Source organism: Acanthochromis polyacanthus, chromosome 20 (genome assembly GCF_021347895.1).
Source record: "Acanthochromis polyacanthus isolate Apoly-LR-REF ecotype Palm Island chromosome 20, KAUST_Apoly_ChrSc, whole genome shotgun sequence".
Taxonomy (NCBI): Eukaryota; Metazoa; Chordata; class Actinopteri; family Pomacentridae; genus Acanthochromis; species Acanthochromis polyacanthus.
In genome coordinates, this window is record NC_067132.1 from 3,689,073 (window position 1) to 3,708,173 (window position 19,101).

A 19,101-nucleotide genomic window follows, 5' to 3' on the forward strand; every position below is an offset into this window, starting at 1 on the left:
TATCAAATGTTTTCAAAATCAAAATTACCCAAAATATTGCACAAGTCAGGGGAACATAGTGACCAGTGCTGTTTGCCCATAACCAAGAACTGGGAGCCATTTAATCAAAACCTGAGAATGACAATCAAAAATCTGTAAGATACAGCGACCAGACATAACATAATGACCACCTGTCTAATACTGTGTTGGTCCCCGTTATGCTGCTAAAACTCCTCTGACCCAGTGGTTCATGGACTCAGGACCTCTGTGGATGTCCTGTGGTACCAGGATGGTAGCAGTGGATTCTGTAGGTCCTGTGGGTTTCAGGGTGGGACCTGCCTAGATCAGGCTGATCCTGGATCATCCCACAGATGCTCAGTTAAATCTGGATCTGGAGAGTGTGGAACCGGGGGAACATCTTAGCACTGTCGTGTTCCCCGGGTCACTCCTGAGCAGTTTTTGTGGTGTGTCGGGGTGAAACGTCCTGCTGAGGGTGGAAACTGGCATCAATGACTGCTGCTGATACAGGGGGTTGAAGGTTTTGGGGTTACTTGACCTGCAAGGTTTAGGTGGGTGGTACAAGTCAAGGTTTCCCAGCAGAATGTTTAATTAAAACAAGATGATCGATGTCATTCACTTCACCCGTCAGTGGTCAGAATGTTGTGGCTGATCGCTGTATCATGTCTCATTGCAAGTGCTTAGTGTAGTAAAATGTTGCCATAAAATAGTGTATATACTGGATCTTTTTTCTTTCTCTGGCCATTTTACGGCTCTGCAATTGAGTGTACAATCCCTCACTTGCTTGCACGAGAATGCAGGTCCTGAGTATAGAAAATACTGCAGTGTATATGCATGGAAATGGTTTGTACTTACTACTTATAGGTCTCTGAGCGAACATATTCAAAAACATGGGAAATTCCAAGCTGGAACTGGTCTGCAATGGGAGTGACCCAGGGATTATTCTCTGCTTTAAACACCTGTTTAGGACCAGTCAGATCCAGATTACCTGCGGACAGGGAGACACAAACATACCAGTTAACTGACACATTTATCAAGTGTCTTATGATTATGTATGAACATATATGATTGCAACCTGATCATATTCACACAGACGCATACATTCCAACCTAATGCTGTGATTGTGGCTACCCTGCAGAGTGACTAAGCTGTCAGGTTAAGGGCACTGGAGGAAGGAAGGAAACAGCACTCATTATTAGAATATGGCAGAAAAGGTTTAATAATTTTCCATCACACATTCCTCAAAGTAATATATAATCTAGACTCAGTAAACATAAACTGAACTCTTTCAAGTCTTTTTTTGTTTTAAATTGAGTGATAACGGCTGACAGCTCAAGAACCACCCCTTGAATATTGTACAGAGGGCCACAGAGATGTCAATAAAGGGCCACAAGACCCTCCCACACAATCCCGAGAAAACCTCCAATCACATAATTAACTTAAAACAAAACACCTGCAGAAAGCCTTTATTTTCTCAGTCTGGTTCAGTACACGCAGCCACAATCATGGGGAAGACTTGACGGTTGTCTAGAAAACAACCACTGACAAAAGGAGGGTAAGACTCGAATGTACGTTGCTGAAAGGGCTGGCTGTTCACAGAGTGCTGTATCAAAGCATACAAATGGAAAGTTAACTAGAAAAAAAAGTGTGGTAGGAAAAGATGCAGCCATCTACCAGTAGATTTTGGAGCGCTACATGCTTCAATCTGTTGAGGAGTTTTTTGGAGATCCAGATTTTGTCTTCCAACAAGACCTTGCTTCTCCCCACATTACTAAAACCATGGCATGGACTACAGCATTACAGTGTCGGAACCCCGTAGAAAGTTTGCAGCTTGTTGTCAAAAGGAGAATGTGAAGGACCAGAACAAGCAACAAGATAAGCTGAAGGCAGCTATCAAGGCATCCTGAGCATCCATTACACCTCAGAAAGGCCACAGGCTGATGGCCTCCATGCCACGACACACTGATGCATTGATTCGAACAAGGGGAGCAACAATCAAGTATTGCCATTGCCATTGCATGCGGCTCTTTCAGCCCTCTGTTGTGGCTCCCTGTAACTTTGGAAAATAAATTGTTCTGCCTTTCAGGCGCGTTTCAATGCATTTTAATATAGAGAGTTTTATTGTGAAATTACCACTCTTATTTTGACGTGTCACTCCACCAGATGTGCTGCTGGGTTTTTTTTCCCCTGGGACATGAGAGCGCAAAGTTGTTGCAGAGAGACAACACGGAGCTTCCGATTCCCACACGTTTCATGCCTTTTTTTGTTTTACTCCTGGAGAAGCAACGTCTGGAGTTTCACATCGTTTTGTACTCAAGAATGGCAAGTCTGTATATTAAAGCTCCACTCCAAGAAAGACACGTCTTTGAGTCAAAAGTACTCATGATAGGGTAATACACGTTACTCGCAAGAACACGGCTCGATGTCCAGGCAATAGGTCAGAGAGTCAGAGGAGTGTCGTCTTGGAAAATAGGACAGCAACTTACCAGAGAAAAGTTGTTAGCTTAAGATAAATAGATTTTACAAGTTAAATAGACATTCACAAAATATTGATTTCCAGCTAACATTACGTAACATATGAGGTCCAGGAGCAAAAATGACATTAAGATAAATATTAGTGGAAGGACACAATTTAAAAAATGAATCTAATTAGAGGCTTTGTAATTAATCACGACTGATTAACAAGAGCATAGAGGTAAAAAAAAGCGATATATGCAGTGTTGTCTTCATTTGAAATGCCAAAATAATTTTGCGGCTCCCGGTGTTTTTTTCTGTGGGAAATGGGTTGAAATGGCTCTTTGAGTGTTAAAGGTTGCTGACTCCTGGCATACATGAACATACTTTTTAGAGTTTCATTGGTCATGAGCCGTAAGCCATTATCATGCAAGTATACACTGTAGATACCTTGAGCAAGGTCGAATGAAAAATAATTAACAATTCTTACCATATTCTAATAACATGAGAGGCACCTGTTATTCTGTTGGATATGCAGATTAAACTTTTGACTTTTTTTATGAAAGTACACAAAAATGTAATTCGAGCCTTAAGACCGTTTATAAAGAAGAACCAAGTTAAAGACAGAGAAAGGAGGAGAATACTTCCTTTTTTGGATGATGTTGGACCCAGTGTTTCTCCTGTGATTTGTGTGCAGAGGTAAATACTCCACGGTTAATGGACACATTAATGCAGACAGATTTAATGACCTATATTCTCAAATTCTCAAAGGGTGAAGAATTAGGGCAGAGTTAGGTTTAAGGTGAAGATGAGGGTAACGGAGAGGTAAGCGTGGTTCTGTCGGAGGTCCTTCCCAAGTAAAGAGAGGGGTTTATTGTTCCTTCCTACTGTTGTCAAGTGCTTGTACAAAGAGAATTTAAAGGAAAGTGTACATTTGTTTCTCTGTTTTAAATTGGTAAGGTCTTCACCTTACTATGTGAAGTGCTTTGAGATGACATATGTTTGAACATAGTTTTTTAAGCCTAAAGAAAGTTGTTGTGCCATTTGTGACTCAGAAATCATAAGCAACCAGAAAATTAATCTAATACCCTCTGAAGTGATGGACAGGCACTGCATACACAACAGCATGTGTGCGCATACATTTGTGTGTTTGTCTGCGTGTGTTCAGTACCGAGTTCAGGAGGCAGAACGGTCAGTCTGTTGCCCTGGATGTGAAGCTCTTTGAGCTGAGCCAACTCCCCAATCTCCTTAGGCAACGAGATCAGATCATTATCTCTGAGACTCAACTAAACGGACAAAAGAAACAAGAGAAACAGAACACACTCACTTATCATACATGATCTCACACTTACATAGATACAATACCACCATTAATTTCTTAAAGCACGAATTTACAAGTCAAGGGTTTCTCCTAATAGTTATTATTTGCAACAGTCTGTAGCAAAATTAAAGACAATAAAATGATAAAACACAAATGGAATAAAGCAGTGAAGAAAATGTAAACAAAGCAAAATATGTTTCCAATTTTAGATTCCTCAAAGTAGCCAAACAGTATTAGCAGCTAATATTACCATAAGCTGAATGCAGTGAAGTCCAGTTGTGATTACTGTTTGAAGGTTAGTACATCAGAGAACCACAAAGCAGTGAACCACAATGAGTTAAGTTAATGCTAAGGCCTCTAAAATTAGACCCTCCAGAAAAACGCAGCCAAAAATCCTTGATTATGCGGGCTAAAATCCTTGATTATGCGAATAAATATGCGGGGTTTTTATGCCATTTTATGCGGGGACATTGCGGAAAGTTGCAAAGTATGCGAACAGTTGTGAAATATGCAAAAATATGCGCGATTCACCTGCCGTCTGGTCGCTGAGTGATGTGTCCTCTAATCAGACACTGGGACTGCTACGGGGTTACTGGACTGACAGCCTGTGCTCTGGGAGGGGGAGGAGCTCACAGCAGCACCTGCTGCTTGTTGAGGACAGTAACTGCAGAATGATCCCAGTTTTCCTGTCAGCCTCCAAAACGGCAGAAAAAGTCACTAGATCTGTGGCTAGTCGCTTTTGACAAAAAAAGTCGCTAGGAGCTTTGGAAAGTCGCTAGATTTAGCAAGAAAGTCGCTAAGTTGGCAACACTGGCGCCGCGCTCTGCATCAGCTCGTGCTTCTAGTGTGTGTGAATGTGTGAACTGATGATGTCAGGCCGGGCGTCACATAAAAACTCACAACTCCATTTATATCAGTTATAGTTTTCTCATTTTATGCGGAAATTGTGAAATCAAGTGGGACCCGCATATTTCTCTTTTTTTCGTGGAAATGTGAGATTCTTGTGGGAATTATGCGCTGTTTTGCGGGGATTATGCGGCCTTTTGGGAAATAATTGACCCCCACATAATCAGCGGCATTTTGGTGATGAATGCGGGAATTCATGCGATTGTATAATTGCGGTTTTTTGGAGGGTCTATAAAATACTTTTCACATCAGCAAGTGAGCAAGGGCTCAAGTGATACAGTTTTCACCGTCCGCTCAGGTCTGGGAGAGTCTATGTGGACCTCTCTGAGAAAGCCCAACATCTGCATACCTACGCTACAAAGTTAATACTGCATATGTCAAACTCTGAGCGGGCTACAAAGCAGTTGCACCCCATGTGGAAATTTTACCCTGTAATTCTTTTCTTTTTTTCCTGTTTCATGTTGTGTTAATTTGGCTTTTTGGACAAGGAGTTAAAAGACTAAATGTAATGTAAAACAAGTGATTGCCAAAGTGTTCACCCCTTTGAAAGTGACTCAGTTAATTCAACACAGGTGTATGAAGCCAGAGGACGGATTAAAGAAAAACTCCAAATTACTGAATTATCATATGGTACGACTGACTATATCATTGAGAAATGGAAAGAATATGACACGTGTTAATCTGAGCAGGGCAGGCTAACCTGACTGTGCAAGAAACAGTGAAAGAGGCCACCAAGACACCTACACACGTGGACAAAATTGTTGGTACCCCTCAGTTAAAGAAGGAAAAACCCACAATTCTCACTGAAATCACTTGAAACTCACAAAAGTAACAATAAATAAAAATTGATTGAAAATTAAATAATCAAAAACAGCCATTACTTTTGAATTGTTGATTAACATAATTATTTTAAAAAACAAACTAATGAAACAGGCCTGGACAAAAATGATGGTACCTCTATAAAAGATTGAAAACTATTTGACCAGAGTGACATGATTAACTCAGGTGTGTCATTTAATTGACATCACAGGTGTTTCCAAACTCATAATCAGTCAGTCTGCCTATTTAAAGGGAGACAAGTAGTCACCCTGCTGTTTGGTGAAAAGGTGTGTACCACACTGAACATGGACAACAGAAAGCGAAGGAGAGAATTGTCCCAGGACATCCGAAAAAAAATGATAGACAAACATCTTAAAGGTAAAGGCTATAAGACCATCTCTAAACAGCTTGAAGTTCCTGTGACAACAGTGGCTCATATTATTCAGAAGTTCAAGACCCACGGGACAGTAGCCAACCTCCCTGGACGTGGCCGCAAGAGGAAAATTGATGACAAATTGAAGAGATGGATCGTTGGAATTGTATCCAAAGAGCCCAGAGCAACCTCCAAAGAAATTAAAGGTGAACTCCAAGGCCAAGGTACATCAGTGTCAGATCGCACCATTCGTCGTTGTTTGAGTCAAAGTGGACTTCATGGGAGACGACCAAGGAGGACACCACTGCTGAAAAAAACTCATAAAAAAGCCAGACTGGAATTTGCAAAAATGCATGTTGACAAGCCACAAAGCTTCTGGGAGAATGTCCTTTGGACAGATGAGACCAAACTGGAGCTTTTTGGTAAGGCACATCAACTCTATGTTCATAGACTCAAAAACCAAGCATACGAAGAAAAGAACACTGTCCCTACGGTGAAACATGGAGGAGGCTCAGTAATGTTTTGGGGCTGCTTTGCTGCATCTGGCACAGGGTGTCTTGAAAGTGTGCAAGGTACGATGAAATCTGAAGACTATCAAGGCATTCTGGAGAGAAATGTGCTGCCTAGTGTCAGAAAGCTTGGTCTCAGTCGCAGGTCTTCCAACAGGACAACGATCCAAAACACACAGCCAAAAACACCCAAGAATGGCTGAGAGAAAAGCGTTGGACTATTCTAAAGTGGCCTTCTATGAGCCCAGATCTGAATCCCATTGAACATATGTGGAAGGAGCTGAAACATGCCATTTGGAGAAGACACCCATCAAACCTGAGACAACTGGAGCTGTTTGCTCATGAGGAGTGGGCCAAAATACCTGTTGACAGCTGCAGAACGCTCATTGACAAATACAGAAATCGTTTAATTGCAGTGATTGCCTCAAAAGGTTGTGCAACAAAATATTAAGTTATGGGTACCATCATTTTTGTCCAGCCCTATTTCATTAGTTTGTTTTTTTAAATAATTATGTTAATCAACAATTCAAAAGTGATGGCCGATTTTGATTATTTAATTTTCAATAAATTTTTATTTATTGTTACTTTTGTGAGTTTCAAGTGATTTCAGTGAGAATTGTGGGTTTTTCCTTCTTTAACTGAGGGGTACCAACAATTTTGTCCACATGTGTACGACTCTGCAGAAGGAGTTACAAGCTTCCGCAGCTGAGATGGAAGAGACTGAAGAACACAACTATTTCCCAGGCTCTTCAGCAGTCATAGCTTTATGGAAGAGTGGCAGACTCATGGAAGGTTCTCTGATCTGATGACACCAAAACTGAAGATTAGGCCATAAAACTAGATGCTATTTTTGGCACAACAAACACTGCGCATTATCACAAACACCCCATTCCCACTGCCAAGCATGGTGGTGGAAGCTTCATGATGTGGGGATGCTTCTCAGCAGCAGGCCCCTGGAAAGCTTGTAAAGGTAGAAGATAAACTGAATGCAGCAAAGTATAGGGAAATCCTGCAGCCTGATGCAGTCTGAGAGAGAAATGCAACTTTGGTGAAGACTTTTTTCTAGTAAGACAATAAGCCGATGCAACAAACCAAACTACGCAAATATGGTTTAAAGACAATAAAGTACAAATTGTGAGGCTGAATACTTTTCATTCTACCTTTGTAGTGTCTGCAGCTGCTTGAAAACTATCAGCCCACACCTTCTGCTTTCGTTCATAATAAATGAGTATTGTTCTACAATTTAGAAAATTATAAGATAATTAAATGCCTTTAAATGAGTGTTCTATCGAAGTCTAAACTTTTGACTAGAACTGCAAATTACTTTTTTTAAAAGGAAAAAAACCCATTGTTTATTAAACTCAGTTTTCTTCTTTTCCTGTTGCCATTTGAGGTATAGATATTTCACAGTTCAGGTACAATACTCATAGCACACTGAAATAGTCTTCTCTACCTTTGGTTCTAGTCACCTAATTGATTTCCTTAACCCTTGTCTTTCAGGATATCCATTTGTTCTGGGAAATTCACACACAGTGTAAACGGTTTCTGCTTTAAATTATTAAACAGTACCTATGAAAACAACAATAATGTCAATAGAAAACTGTTGCACATAGGTACAGCCCACACCTGAAGAGGCTTCCGAAGAAATATCTCAGCTGATTAATTTAGGTGCAGTTAAACGCTAACAAGTAAAGATCTGTTTTATGTTGACTCCAATCCAATAAAAGGGTATAGCTGTCCTATAGGAGGTCCTGTCCCCCTGAATATTGGAAAAGATATGATTCCTTGTTCAGAAGATCTCAGGTTTCTGGCATAATACAAAAAAACAATGTAGTCACAATGCTTTAATACTTTGAAGACTAACAGCAAGATGTTAAACACAATGTTAGAAAACTCGCTGCAGCATTCAAAACTAGATGAGATAGAAAAGAGAGAAGACTGATTGATACCAAACTGTCGAGACTTACAGTTATTATCATGGCAGTCACATAGATATAAACTTACTATTTGCAGCTTGGTCAATTTCCCGATGTCAGCAGGAAGTACCTCAAAATCGTTGTCACTCAAATAAAGAGCTCGGAGAGTGGCTGTAAAACAAAGGTCTGTGTTAGTCTTAACGTTTCAGCAATATGTGTACTTAAAAACTCTGACTGTTGACTGGAGGTTCTGCAACAGGCTGCCACTATCATGTGGCCATTCTATGATGTGGCCTCAGAAGCTAGTATTCCCAGAAATAATTTCTTTGAAGTGTTTGGTGTGACATTGGTCTCTGACATTAGCTTGCTGAAAGCTTTGACCAATATTCCAAGCAAAAAATCAATAGAAGTATGGAATATTTATGAAGAACTGTTTTGTTAAGGAGATGCCTCTGTTTTGTTTTTGTTTTTTTAATGTTATGTAATTGTCAGAATTCTTTTAGTTTTATTTTATTTTTTTATTTTTTTTTCTTCCCTTGTTTTATTTTTCTCTCGTTCTTTATTTGAATGTTTTATTGTAACAAAAGTTTGAAAATTATCGAAATGAACTGTCTGTATTTGCTGTAAATATGTATGTAAATAGAAAATTCACTGTAAATATGTATAATACGCAATTAAAAAAACATATAAATATATATATATATATATATATATATATATATTCCAAGCAAAATTCCTTCAGTTGCCAAATATTTAAAAATTTTCTTACAAATTCTGTCCATGTCAAATCCCACCATAACATTTCAATGGCATTCACATCTGGCCTTTTCCTCCATGCTTTACCCCTGCATTTCTTCTTTCTGAGCCATTCTTTGGTGAATTTGTGTTTAGGACCATACTGTAACAAGGATCATTTGTGGTTCAACTTCAGCTTTTGGTCAGAAGAATTCGCAGTATCTTTAAACGCTCTTTCATATGACTCAGAACTCATAGCTAAATCAGTGACGATCTAGTCCCTGACACAGCAAAGCAACTCCACACCAAAACATCTCTACCGCCATGTTTCACAGTTGGCATGAGACTCTCCTCATTAAAATTTTGTCTCCAGATCTGCCTTCACCATCCTCCCAACCTCATTGCTGGCCTCCCAAAGGGTTCCATCTCAGCCACCCGGCCTCCTGCCCGGCCTTCAGGTGGCTTGAGGTTCCAATGCCGGGGGCTCCATCACCATCATCGCCCTCTGTAGCACCCTCCCACCAGATATTCTTACTTTTGGACTGGCCTCCAGACTGTGTTTGCCTGTTTTGGACTCCTTTGTCTTGTTTAGCCTTGTGTTTTGGCAGTTCCGTTTCTCAGTGCCTACTCAGCTGGTCTTTGTTATTTCATTAGCGTTATTCCCAGTAGCTCGCTTGACTGAGTCACCAAAGCTTCCCACCATATTCTAATGATATGAGATGAATCTGTAATTAAGTTTTTGGCTACCCATTTCAGCCTGAGGTCTTGCTTCCATTACTAGTTCACGAGGAAATCATTGGAGACTCCAGCAAGAAAAGCAACTGTATAATGTAGGTTGTTTTTTTTAATTCCAGTAAGACGTCTTTCTTCTGTTTCATTACCATTTAACTTTCATGAAGCACATAATCTGCCAGTAGTGCACATGGAGACATTAATAGGATTACAATTGAATTAAATGGAATACAGTTATGTCCTAATCAATCCAGAAGAGTTCAAACATTAAAGGTAAACAACTACATTCAAAACAGCAATGTTTTGGAGAATGTAATCATTTAAGTTTTTAAGCATTGCTTTTTAACAGTAAGTGAGGTGCAACTCTTCTGTGTGTTTGTTTGTGCACTGACTGAGGTAGAAGAAGTTCCCAGGCAGAGAGTTCTGGGTCAGGTTGTTGTAGGTAAGGTCCAACACCTCAAGAGCTGGCAACGAACCAAATCCTCTGGGCAGGCTGCTCAGGCGGTTCATCCTGTACTCACAAAGACACATACAAAATTTGTTACAGACAAATAGTTCCCAGGAAAATCCAAATAGAGGACCATCCATCCATCCATTCTCTATACACCGCTTTATCCTCACTAGGGTCGCGGGGGGTGCTGGAGTCTATCCCAGCTGACTCGGGTAAAGGCAGGGGACACCCTGGACAGGTCACCAGTCTGTCACAGGGCTACATATACAGACACACAATCACACCACATTCACACCTACGGACAATTTAGAGTAACCAATTAACCTCAGCATGTTTTTGGACTGTGGGAGGAAGCTGGAGTACCCGGAGAAAACCCACGCATGCACAGGGAGAACATGCAAACTCCATGCAGAAAGATCCCAGGCCCAGGCCGGGATTTGAACCAGGGATCTTCCTTACTGGTGAAAGCTAAATTTGTGGGAATTAGACAGCTAACAACAACCAGGAATAGCCTCTGTGGTATTAGTATGTAGCAGGGCCAGAGATTTGCATCAAGCACTTGATGAAGGCAGAAATGTTGCCACCTTAAAAACATGAAAGTCAACAAGATGTGGATATCAGCAGTAGGAGACAAACGATGACAGGACGGATGCTCAGCTGGACTGTCCTATTAAACTAGGGAATGTGTAATGGTGGGGAAAGAGTTGGGAGGTGTGATAGAGGCAACAGTCCTGAATCTTTTCCATGATGTAAGGGGGACAAACCGTCTGTGTCATGGATGGGTGAGGGCTCTCGCGATTCTGTGGAGTTTTTCCTGAGCTGGTTAGCATATACTGAGTCAAGGCTGGGAAGCTGTCCTTCCACAATCCACTGTGCAGTCTTTGCGATGCAGGTCAGGTCCCTTCAGCTGGAGAACCAGACCACGCTGCAGTAGCACAGAATGCTCTCAATCGTACTCCTATAGAAGGTCACAAAAAGTTGAGGGGAGCTTGGACTTTCTCAGCCTCGGGAGAAAGGAAAGTCCCTGCCCAGCCTTTTCACCAAATGGGAGGTGTTGATGGTCCACATGAGCTTACAGGAGATGTGAAGACTCAGGAACTTGATGTTGGTGACCCTCTTTACTTCCTCTACATTTATGCGGAGAAGCATAAATTGAAGCAAGCGAAAAATGCCTTCAGGAAGCGTGGCATCGCTGCTGGTCAATGGCGTGCTGCCCTTGTAGTCGTTTATGGTCTTAATACCTCTCCACAAGCTGCATGAGTCGTTGGTCTCAAAGTGACCCTCAATGTGCTGCTGGTACTTGCGCTTAGCTTCTCTGATACCTGACTGTAGGCTAGTCTGTAGAACAGAGGAGCTGTATTCATTTAAGTCTGTGCACTCAGCAAACAACTCTCAGTCTGAGTTTTCAAAACAACCTTGTAGCTTTGAATTTGATTATTCCAGACGTGGATAGTGCCTTGATAATGTCCATGGATGTGTACCAGGCATTACTGATGTAAACACACACTCCCTCAACTCTGTGTTTGCCAGAGTCGGTGGTCCTGTCAGCTCAGTAAACAGAACGGCCTGCTAGTTCGATGGCTGTGTCGGGAACGGTGTGGTCCAGCCAGGTCTCTGTTATCACCATCACACAGCTCTCCATGCTGCCGGAGGTTATCCTCAGTCGTATCTCATCCAATTTGCTAACAAGTTACTGGGAGTTGGACATTAAGAGACTCGGTAAGGCTGGTCTGTGGGAGTTAGCATGTAGCCTAGCATGTAGCCATGCTTGTGCGCCGGCCCTCTTGCCCCGTTTTTGTTGTCTTTAAATGCGCTGCCGCCATCACCTCACGGGTTGAAAGACTGCTACTCTGCCTGGCACAGGACAATGTAGTTCTGGTGGAACGGAGTTGATGTCCTCTGGAGTAACGCTCTGACAGTTATTTCTAAATTTCAGCAGTTTGACCCATCCATAATGTAAATGCTCACTCAGAGCTTGCGCAAGTAAATAAAAACTCAGAGCTCTGACCCGCTGTGTCCATGCGTACTGCCATCTTGTGCAGTCAGTGTAATCAGTATCAACACTGAAATATGAATGTTATAATGTTTTCTATTAATCAAACATATTAAACATAAAGGTGCTTTTTCGCATTCTTTTCCTGGTTCAGCTGACACTTTTTTTCTGTTCCTGAGGCTTGACATCTGTCTTGTTCTCTAGCATATTCCTGTTGCCTCACCTATTGCTGACTGTCAGTGACTCTTCTGTTCCCAGGTCTGTTTCAATGTGTGAGTTAGTCTACACACTCCTGTTTCTGAGCCTAATCCTGCATCTTTGAAGTGTGATGTCCCTTCTCTTTCTAAGTCAGTTCCTGGGTCAATCAATGCCAAACCTTAGTCTAGGTCAGCTGACATTTCTCATACTCCTCTGTCTGAGTCTACTTACATCTCCCCACTTAAAGAGTCTAAGACAACTGTCAGCTCTCCGGCTCCTGGGCCTAAGTTGAGACTCCATGAGCATAAGAGAATGCCTCTGCACCTGAAATAGCGCTGCCACTTTCATGTGAATGATGATGTCCATGTTTGAGGATGAGAACTTCACGAGCCTGTTGTGCTACTTGAATAATCTAATGGTCTATTCTCCATCTGAACTGGTTGCTCTGAAGTGTCTACAAATTACTTTCACACTCCTCACTGCAAACAACTTAAAGCTATCAGAAAAAAATGCAACCGTCCTCTGTGATCTGTAAAGTTTTTGGGCCACATCATATTTACTGATGGTGTAAAGACAGCAATGTGGAAGGGTCTGATGGAGGGTCTGATCTGATGGAGATTGATGGGACAACACTATGTGCAAAGAAAATCAGATCCCTCTTAGGTATTTTTCTCTTCTATCATCATTTCATTGAGCGATGTTTGGCTAAAGCTAAGCCATTGTTTGACCAAGTGTCTGAACCTTCTGCTCTGAGCAAGAGACAGAAAGGCAATAAACCTAAATTTAAAGTAGGCCACGTGAGACTGTCACCGTCTGACTGGACTGAGGAGTACAAAGAAGCATTCAGAACGCTGAAAAATCAGCTTGCACATAGTGTCAAGTTAACTCATCCAGATCTTGTTGCACCATTTATCCTTGCAATGGATGCCTCCTTTGATGGCCTTGGAGCCATTCTCTCACAGTTGCCTTCTGATGGAAAGACTGATAGATCAGTGACGTTTGCCAGCAAGACGCTGTCACGCTCTCAGCTAAACTACCCTGCACATCGGTTGGAGTTTCTGGCTCTTAAATGGGCAATTTGTGATAATTTTTTTCCCACCTTCACAGCAGTGACAGATGAAAATCTATTGACATACATCCTGACCAAGCCAAAGTTGGATGCATGCGAACAAAGATGGGCTTTAAACCTTGCAGCATACCGTTTTGACCTCAACTTTGTCTCAGCACAAACAATGCAGCTGCCAACATGTTGAACAGAGCCACTTGTCAGATCATGTGTAGGCCACTGCCTTGTGACTGTCTCTTATGCCTCTTCTCTGAAACAAGTGGGTGGTATGGTGAAAAGGGCTGTACAAGATGCAGTTAGATGTACTTCTAACTGTCACATTAGTTGTTGATCAGTCCAAAGTGGAAACTGTTGCCACCCCAGCTGCTCAACAGAGTTCCTTCACTTCACAGGATGATTTTGCTGTGCTGGCCGTGCATGATTCTGGAGGTCACATGAGAGGCACAAGACCATATATCCCTCAGCTTGCTGGTGTCCGCGCCTTTGCTAAAAAGAGAATTGGTTAATCTTCAAGAGCAGGATAATGTTTTGTTAGGGTTTTCTTCTACATCCAGCATCAAAGGAGACCCACATGGCATGTATGCTCTGGCAAATCAAGGGGTGTGAATAAATGTTAGGTTACATTTTTTGTTTAAGTCTTTTAAGTTCACTTTTAAGTTGTTTGTTGGCTGTATGTGGTCGAGGTATTTTTACATTTTAATCATTATATTTAAAATGTAGCAGGCCAATTTTATTATATGTCTGTAAATATGTTTACTATATAGCTTCTATATTTTCTATTGTATAAATTTAGACAGGTGTAAATTCTTCTTTTTAGTTTTATTAAATTGTAAACCACTATCCCTTTATAATGACTACTGTAAGTATAATCCTGACAGTTTTGAATTAACCCAATACAAAAATAGATTAAAAGAATTTTGTTTTTTTTTGGTTTATTTCTAAATGCAGACTGTCAAATAAATTGGCTGCGACCCCATCCATCCATTGACTGGCTGTGAGCTTCACTGTATAGTGGAGGACATCACACAGTGGTCGCATGAACACTAAACTTTCGTGTTAAAAATCAAAAACAGTGAGTCTCTCTAACCTGCGACCAAATCTGTACATTACACAGTATATATCTAAAAATACATCACCATGTTTAAAAGAAGACTGTGGTTCAGACAGTGAAGTCATTTTTTTTTAAACATACCGTATATGTTCAAAGGGCTAATCCTTCCTCACTTTGTCTGCCCTCTCTCTGCACCCAAACCCTGTGTCTTCCCCCCCATGCCCCTGACCCTGGCTGATTGATACTGGTCTGAGAAAGAAGCACTCCAAACATGGCTGCTTTCGTCACAAATGTATATTGATTTTTCTAACAGCAGCTTCAAGGCAAATTTATATAACCAAACAAATAAATAAATCAACACAGCTGGTACTGATAACATTACCAAAGCCTTGATAAATGTTCTAGCATGTTCTAACATGTCTCAGACTAATATCTAAATCATAAAGTGTTCAGTGGCTCCACATCTGTTGGGTTCAACTTCTAAAGAACAATCTCTCCCAGTGGTTCAAGGATCTATAGCGGCTGCATATCAGTTTTCTCTGTAAAGGTACAAGACTCCAGCAAGGCTAAAGGAAGGAAGTTCACCTATGTGGGCTTTTCAAAGTAAAATCCAATAGTTTGCTAAAAATCCAAACAAAAAACATTTTGATGGACAAACCATCTGTATGCTTGGGCTCATTTACAAAATAGGAGTCTATAACCAGTCACAGAGCTTAGCGAGCAGCTCTAGTGTAATCTAAGGAGGTTTTTTTTGTTTGCTTGTTTTATTTTTGAAATGTTCAGTTAAACAGTCCACAAAAACTCTGGTATTTAGAGGAAGTCGACGGGATTCTGTGAAGTATGCTACATTTTCAAAGTAAAAGCTCAGAGATGTTGAACTGATTGGAGTTTGTGAAATATACTGGCTTTTTAAAAATAAAATGCACTTATATAAATTATACCCAGGGGTGAAAGTAGTTTTCAATTCTTGCCGGTACTATTACCAAAACCCTCATCTCATGCTAACTTCATGCATTTTAAAACAGCAAAGTTAAAATGCAAACAAATCAAAACATATTAATATTTTACTGTAGGCCAATGGAATAGGTAGGAATTAAAAACACTTGAAAATACGGTAAACTTTTTGCTTTAATTGAACACTGATAAACATCCAGAACACAAGGCTCTAAGAACAGACATGAGGTCACGAGCAAACACTCAGAATGGAACTAAACATCAAAACAGATCACCTAAAAGATTTTACACAGAGGCCTAAAGTAGTTATAGTAGTAGTAGTTTCTGATTTTCTGTGGTAACCCTTCTTCACTGTCCCTGTCTTTTCTTTTAATTAAAGAGGTTTTTTTTTCTCTGCATTATGACTTTGACAAAAAAAATCTTGACTGTTTTGTAGTGCTTCTCTCTGTTTTTATTTAAAATATGTATCTGTCAATGATAACCTTTGTAAATTCTGTTGGGAGTTTTTCAACCAGACTAGTTGTGGAAAATGTCCCAGTGCAATAAATCAAGTGCACCTATTTGCTATTTGGCTGCTACTGACTATAACAATCGCTGTGTTACGGAAAGTAGACACGCATGCGCACTCACGTACTGCTGAGTGAACGGTCGATGGCAGGCAGCCGGGCGGCGTACTGGTGGAAGAGCGGCGTACCACCACCAGATCTTTTGCCGGTACGCGGTACCGGACCGTACCAGCTTACTTTCACCCCTGATTATACCTTACGTCGAATTATAGCAGAAGCTGCTTTGGCATACTCAAAACTTCTTCAGAAATTTTCTAGTTTATTTTTATGAACTTTCCATTACACTTAAACCGTCTCTGATTGCTCCCTTTGCATGTTTGCATATTTGGATATTTGGAAACAGGTATTGTTGTCTTAGTCCGCTCCTCAGGTTTTTTGGCTCCCGTATGTTGTGTTTTGCATCTGCTCAAATTGGATCCTCCCTCTCTCTGACAAGATCACTGTCAAAACAATATAACTGAAAAAATAAAGGGCATCACTGGAAAATGTGTCGTGTGAGTTAATGTGTTATACAAGACTACTAGAATTTGTCTGGGGGACTATGATACCTACACATGAATAGACTATTCTGTCAGAATTTTTGACAACTCCAGGAATAGCAAACAGAAGCCTCATAACTACAAGTACACACCTAAAAACTGAAGCATTCAGGTACAGAAATCATTTAAAAGAAGTAACCTCCAATACTTCATCTTGATCACATTTCCAAAGTTATAGTCCCCAGTGGAGCACGTTTCAGTCGTGGGTTTGCTGCTTGTCCTTGTAGACCAACAATCATCGACATTGTAACCAAATAAGCAGAAAGCAGATTAAAAGGCAGAGAGGATTTGATCATGGATAAGACATCAGCTGAGTGGATACACATATATGCTGGTATGTAGAAGCAACTGATAAGAAAATCATTTGGTTTAAATTTGTGTTTGTATGACAAATTAAAATAGGCACTTACAGGGTTCAGTCACAGTGATGCCTGTCCACTGATAAATACACACAAACACAACCAAGAGAAAAATAAACAACGAAAACTGAACACACAGCCTGAATAGTAGTATGAGGCTTAGACTAACCAGATGATGTTTGTTTGTGGATCAATACACACCAAGGCTCCCTTCCTAATCCTTCTGTCGCTGACATCCAGCTTGTGTGAGCCTGCACTCATATCTTAACATATTCATACACTTGGCCAATTTGTCACACACATGCTCAAGCACACAGTCATTTATGGCTGAGGATGGGTTAGTTAGATTAGATTACTCTGTATATATAAAAATAAATGACATTATACTGCATGTACACCGGTTGTCTACATTTGAGTACCTGATCAAAGTAAGAATTACTGGACATGCATCAGTGAAGTGTGTTTCAGTCGAGGTTTAGACATGAAGCCAAAGGCTGACTTAGCCTGTGGTTGGGACACTAGAAAGTTCCAAAACTTATTGGGTGCCTTTAAGTCTTACAGTCAAATTACCCAAATCAAGCAAAAAGCCTCAAAGGTTCAAAATATGCTGTAAAAAATTATAGCTGAAATAGCCCAGGGAGCAATTTTGATTTTATAGTACAGAGACACTGCAAAGATGGAAAGCCAATCTACTTAGTGAGGTAGAATATGAAACCTGCATCTGTGTGTGTGAAGAAAGCAGGAGCATGATCTGACAGTAGATAAGCTTAACCTGAGGCCTGCAGCAAATCAACAGGAGGCAACGCACCTATCTACTGTTCTATCTGGGTGCACAGCTTCCGAGAATGACAAAGAAAGTGTGTGACGTTTATGCTTATGTGTGTATGTACACACTGAAAATGCCACATACCCAAGGTTAAGGTGTTTCAGCTTCTGGAGACTACTGATCTGAGTAGGCAGCTCCTCAATCTGGTTGTTGAACATGTTGAGAACTTCCAGGTTCTTCAGTTCAGAGACGTTAGCAGGCACAGCTGGAAAACACCAACACAAAGGAGAGAAATGACAATCATTAAGCAAGCAGTAACTCCACTCGTTACTGTGGCCCTGCATTATACCAGGCTTTGCAAAAGCTCCGTTACACTCGGTTTCATGATCTTTAGAGACGTTTACAAGACCTGAAAGATCTTCACCATTCTTGAGCCTCTCCGCAACTCTGGACGGTCATCCGGCTGATGTTCAGCTGCTTGGCTCTGTCAGACTTGTTGTGGCCAGCATGAAGGAGAGCAGATATCTCAACTCTTTTGACTTCTATCTTGATACAACTTCACTGGAGAACAAATTTGTATTAATGACACCTGCCTATAAGGTAGAACTTTCAGTTTGTTTAATGGAATTTTTCACTCCGACATGTAAACGTCTCTAAAGATCATGAAACCAGTGTGTAACAGAACTTTTGCAAAGCCCGGTACATGCTGGTATTTGAAGACAACACATTTTGTAGTTTCTTTCTACAATTTTATTCCTACCACAAACCAAAGGCCAAAGGTTTATCAGATTATTGAGCTGATTAATGGAAAAAGAGAAAAAAAAGTTAGTAGGGGAAAAGAGTAAACTACCAGGGCCTGACCTGAATGCTGGCAGGAGGATGAGTGTTGGAGAGGTGAGGTCTAGACATACTGACATGGTTAGCTGAGCCTGTGTGCCTCCGTGTCAAAAGACTTATTTATGCCAGTTCAGATTAGCCTCTGTAGACACACACACACACAGTTTTTTTCTTAATTCCTTTTGTTCTGTTCTTTTTTTGTTATTCTTGACAGACATTTTCTCCCGTATAAGCTTCTTTTCCGCATATACAAGACATTTGATAATATAAATTTCAAGTCCATGCATTTGTAACTTCTATTACAATCCGACGAAGAGTTTCGTTCAGGATTTAGAATGCATCATACTACAGAAACAGCACTAGTGAAAGTCCCCAATAGCCTGCTAATAGCCTCAGACAGTGGACTAGTTTCTATATTTGTTCTGCTGGATCTCAGTGCTGCATTTGATACAGCTGATCACAGCATCTTGTTACAGAGAGTGGATCATATCATTGGGATTAAAGGAACCTCACTAAACGGGTTTAAAACATATTTATCAGACAGATTCTATTTTGTTCA

General features: G+C 40.7%; 1 protein-coding gene across 1 annotated transcript in view; it reads right to left on the reverse strand.

Annotated features, from left to right (window-relative positions):
* rsu1 (Ras suppressor protein 1) overlaps window positions 1–19,101 on the reverse strand; it is a 62,524-nt gene that overhangs the window by 34,512 nt on the left and 8,911 nt on the right. The window contains exons 4-8 of the mRNA XM_022204828.2: window positions 17,850–17,970; window positions 10,155–10,273; window positions 8,384–8,466; window positions 3,623–3,737; window positions 853–985 (exon numbers count right to left, since the gene is read on the reverse strand). Coding sequence (XP_022060520.1) covers window positions 853–985; window positions 3,623–3,737; window positions 8,384–8,466; window positions 10,155–10,273; window positions 17,850–17,970 — 571 coding nt within the window. The remainder of the gene's footprint in view (window positions 1–852; window positions 986–3,622; window positions 3,738–8,383; window positions 8,467–10,154; window positions 10,274–17,849; window positions 17,971–19,101) is intronic.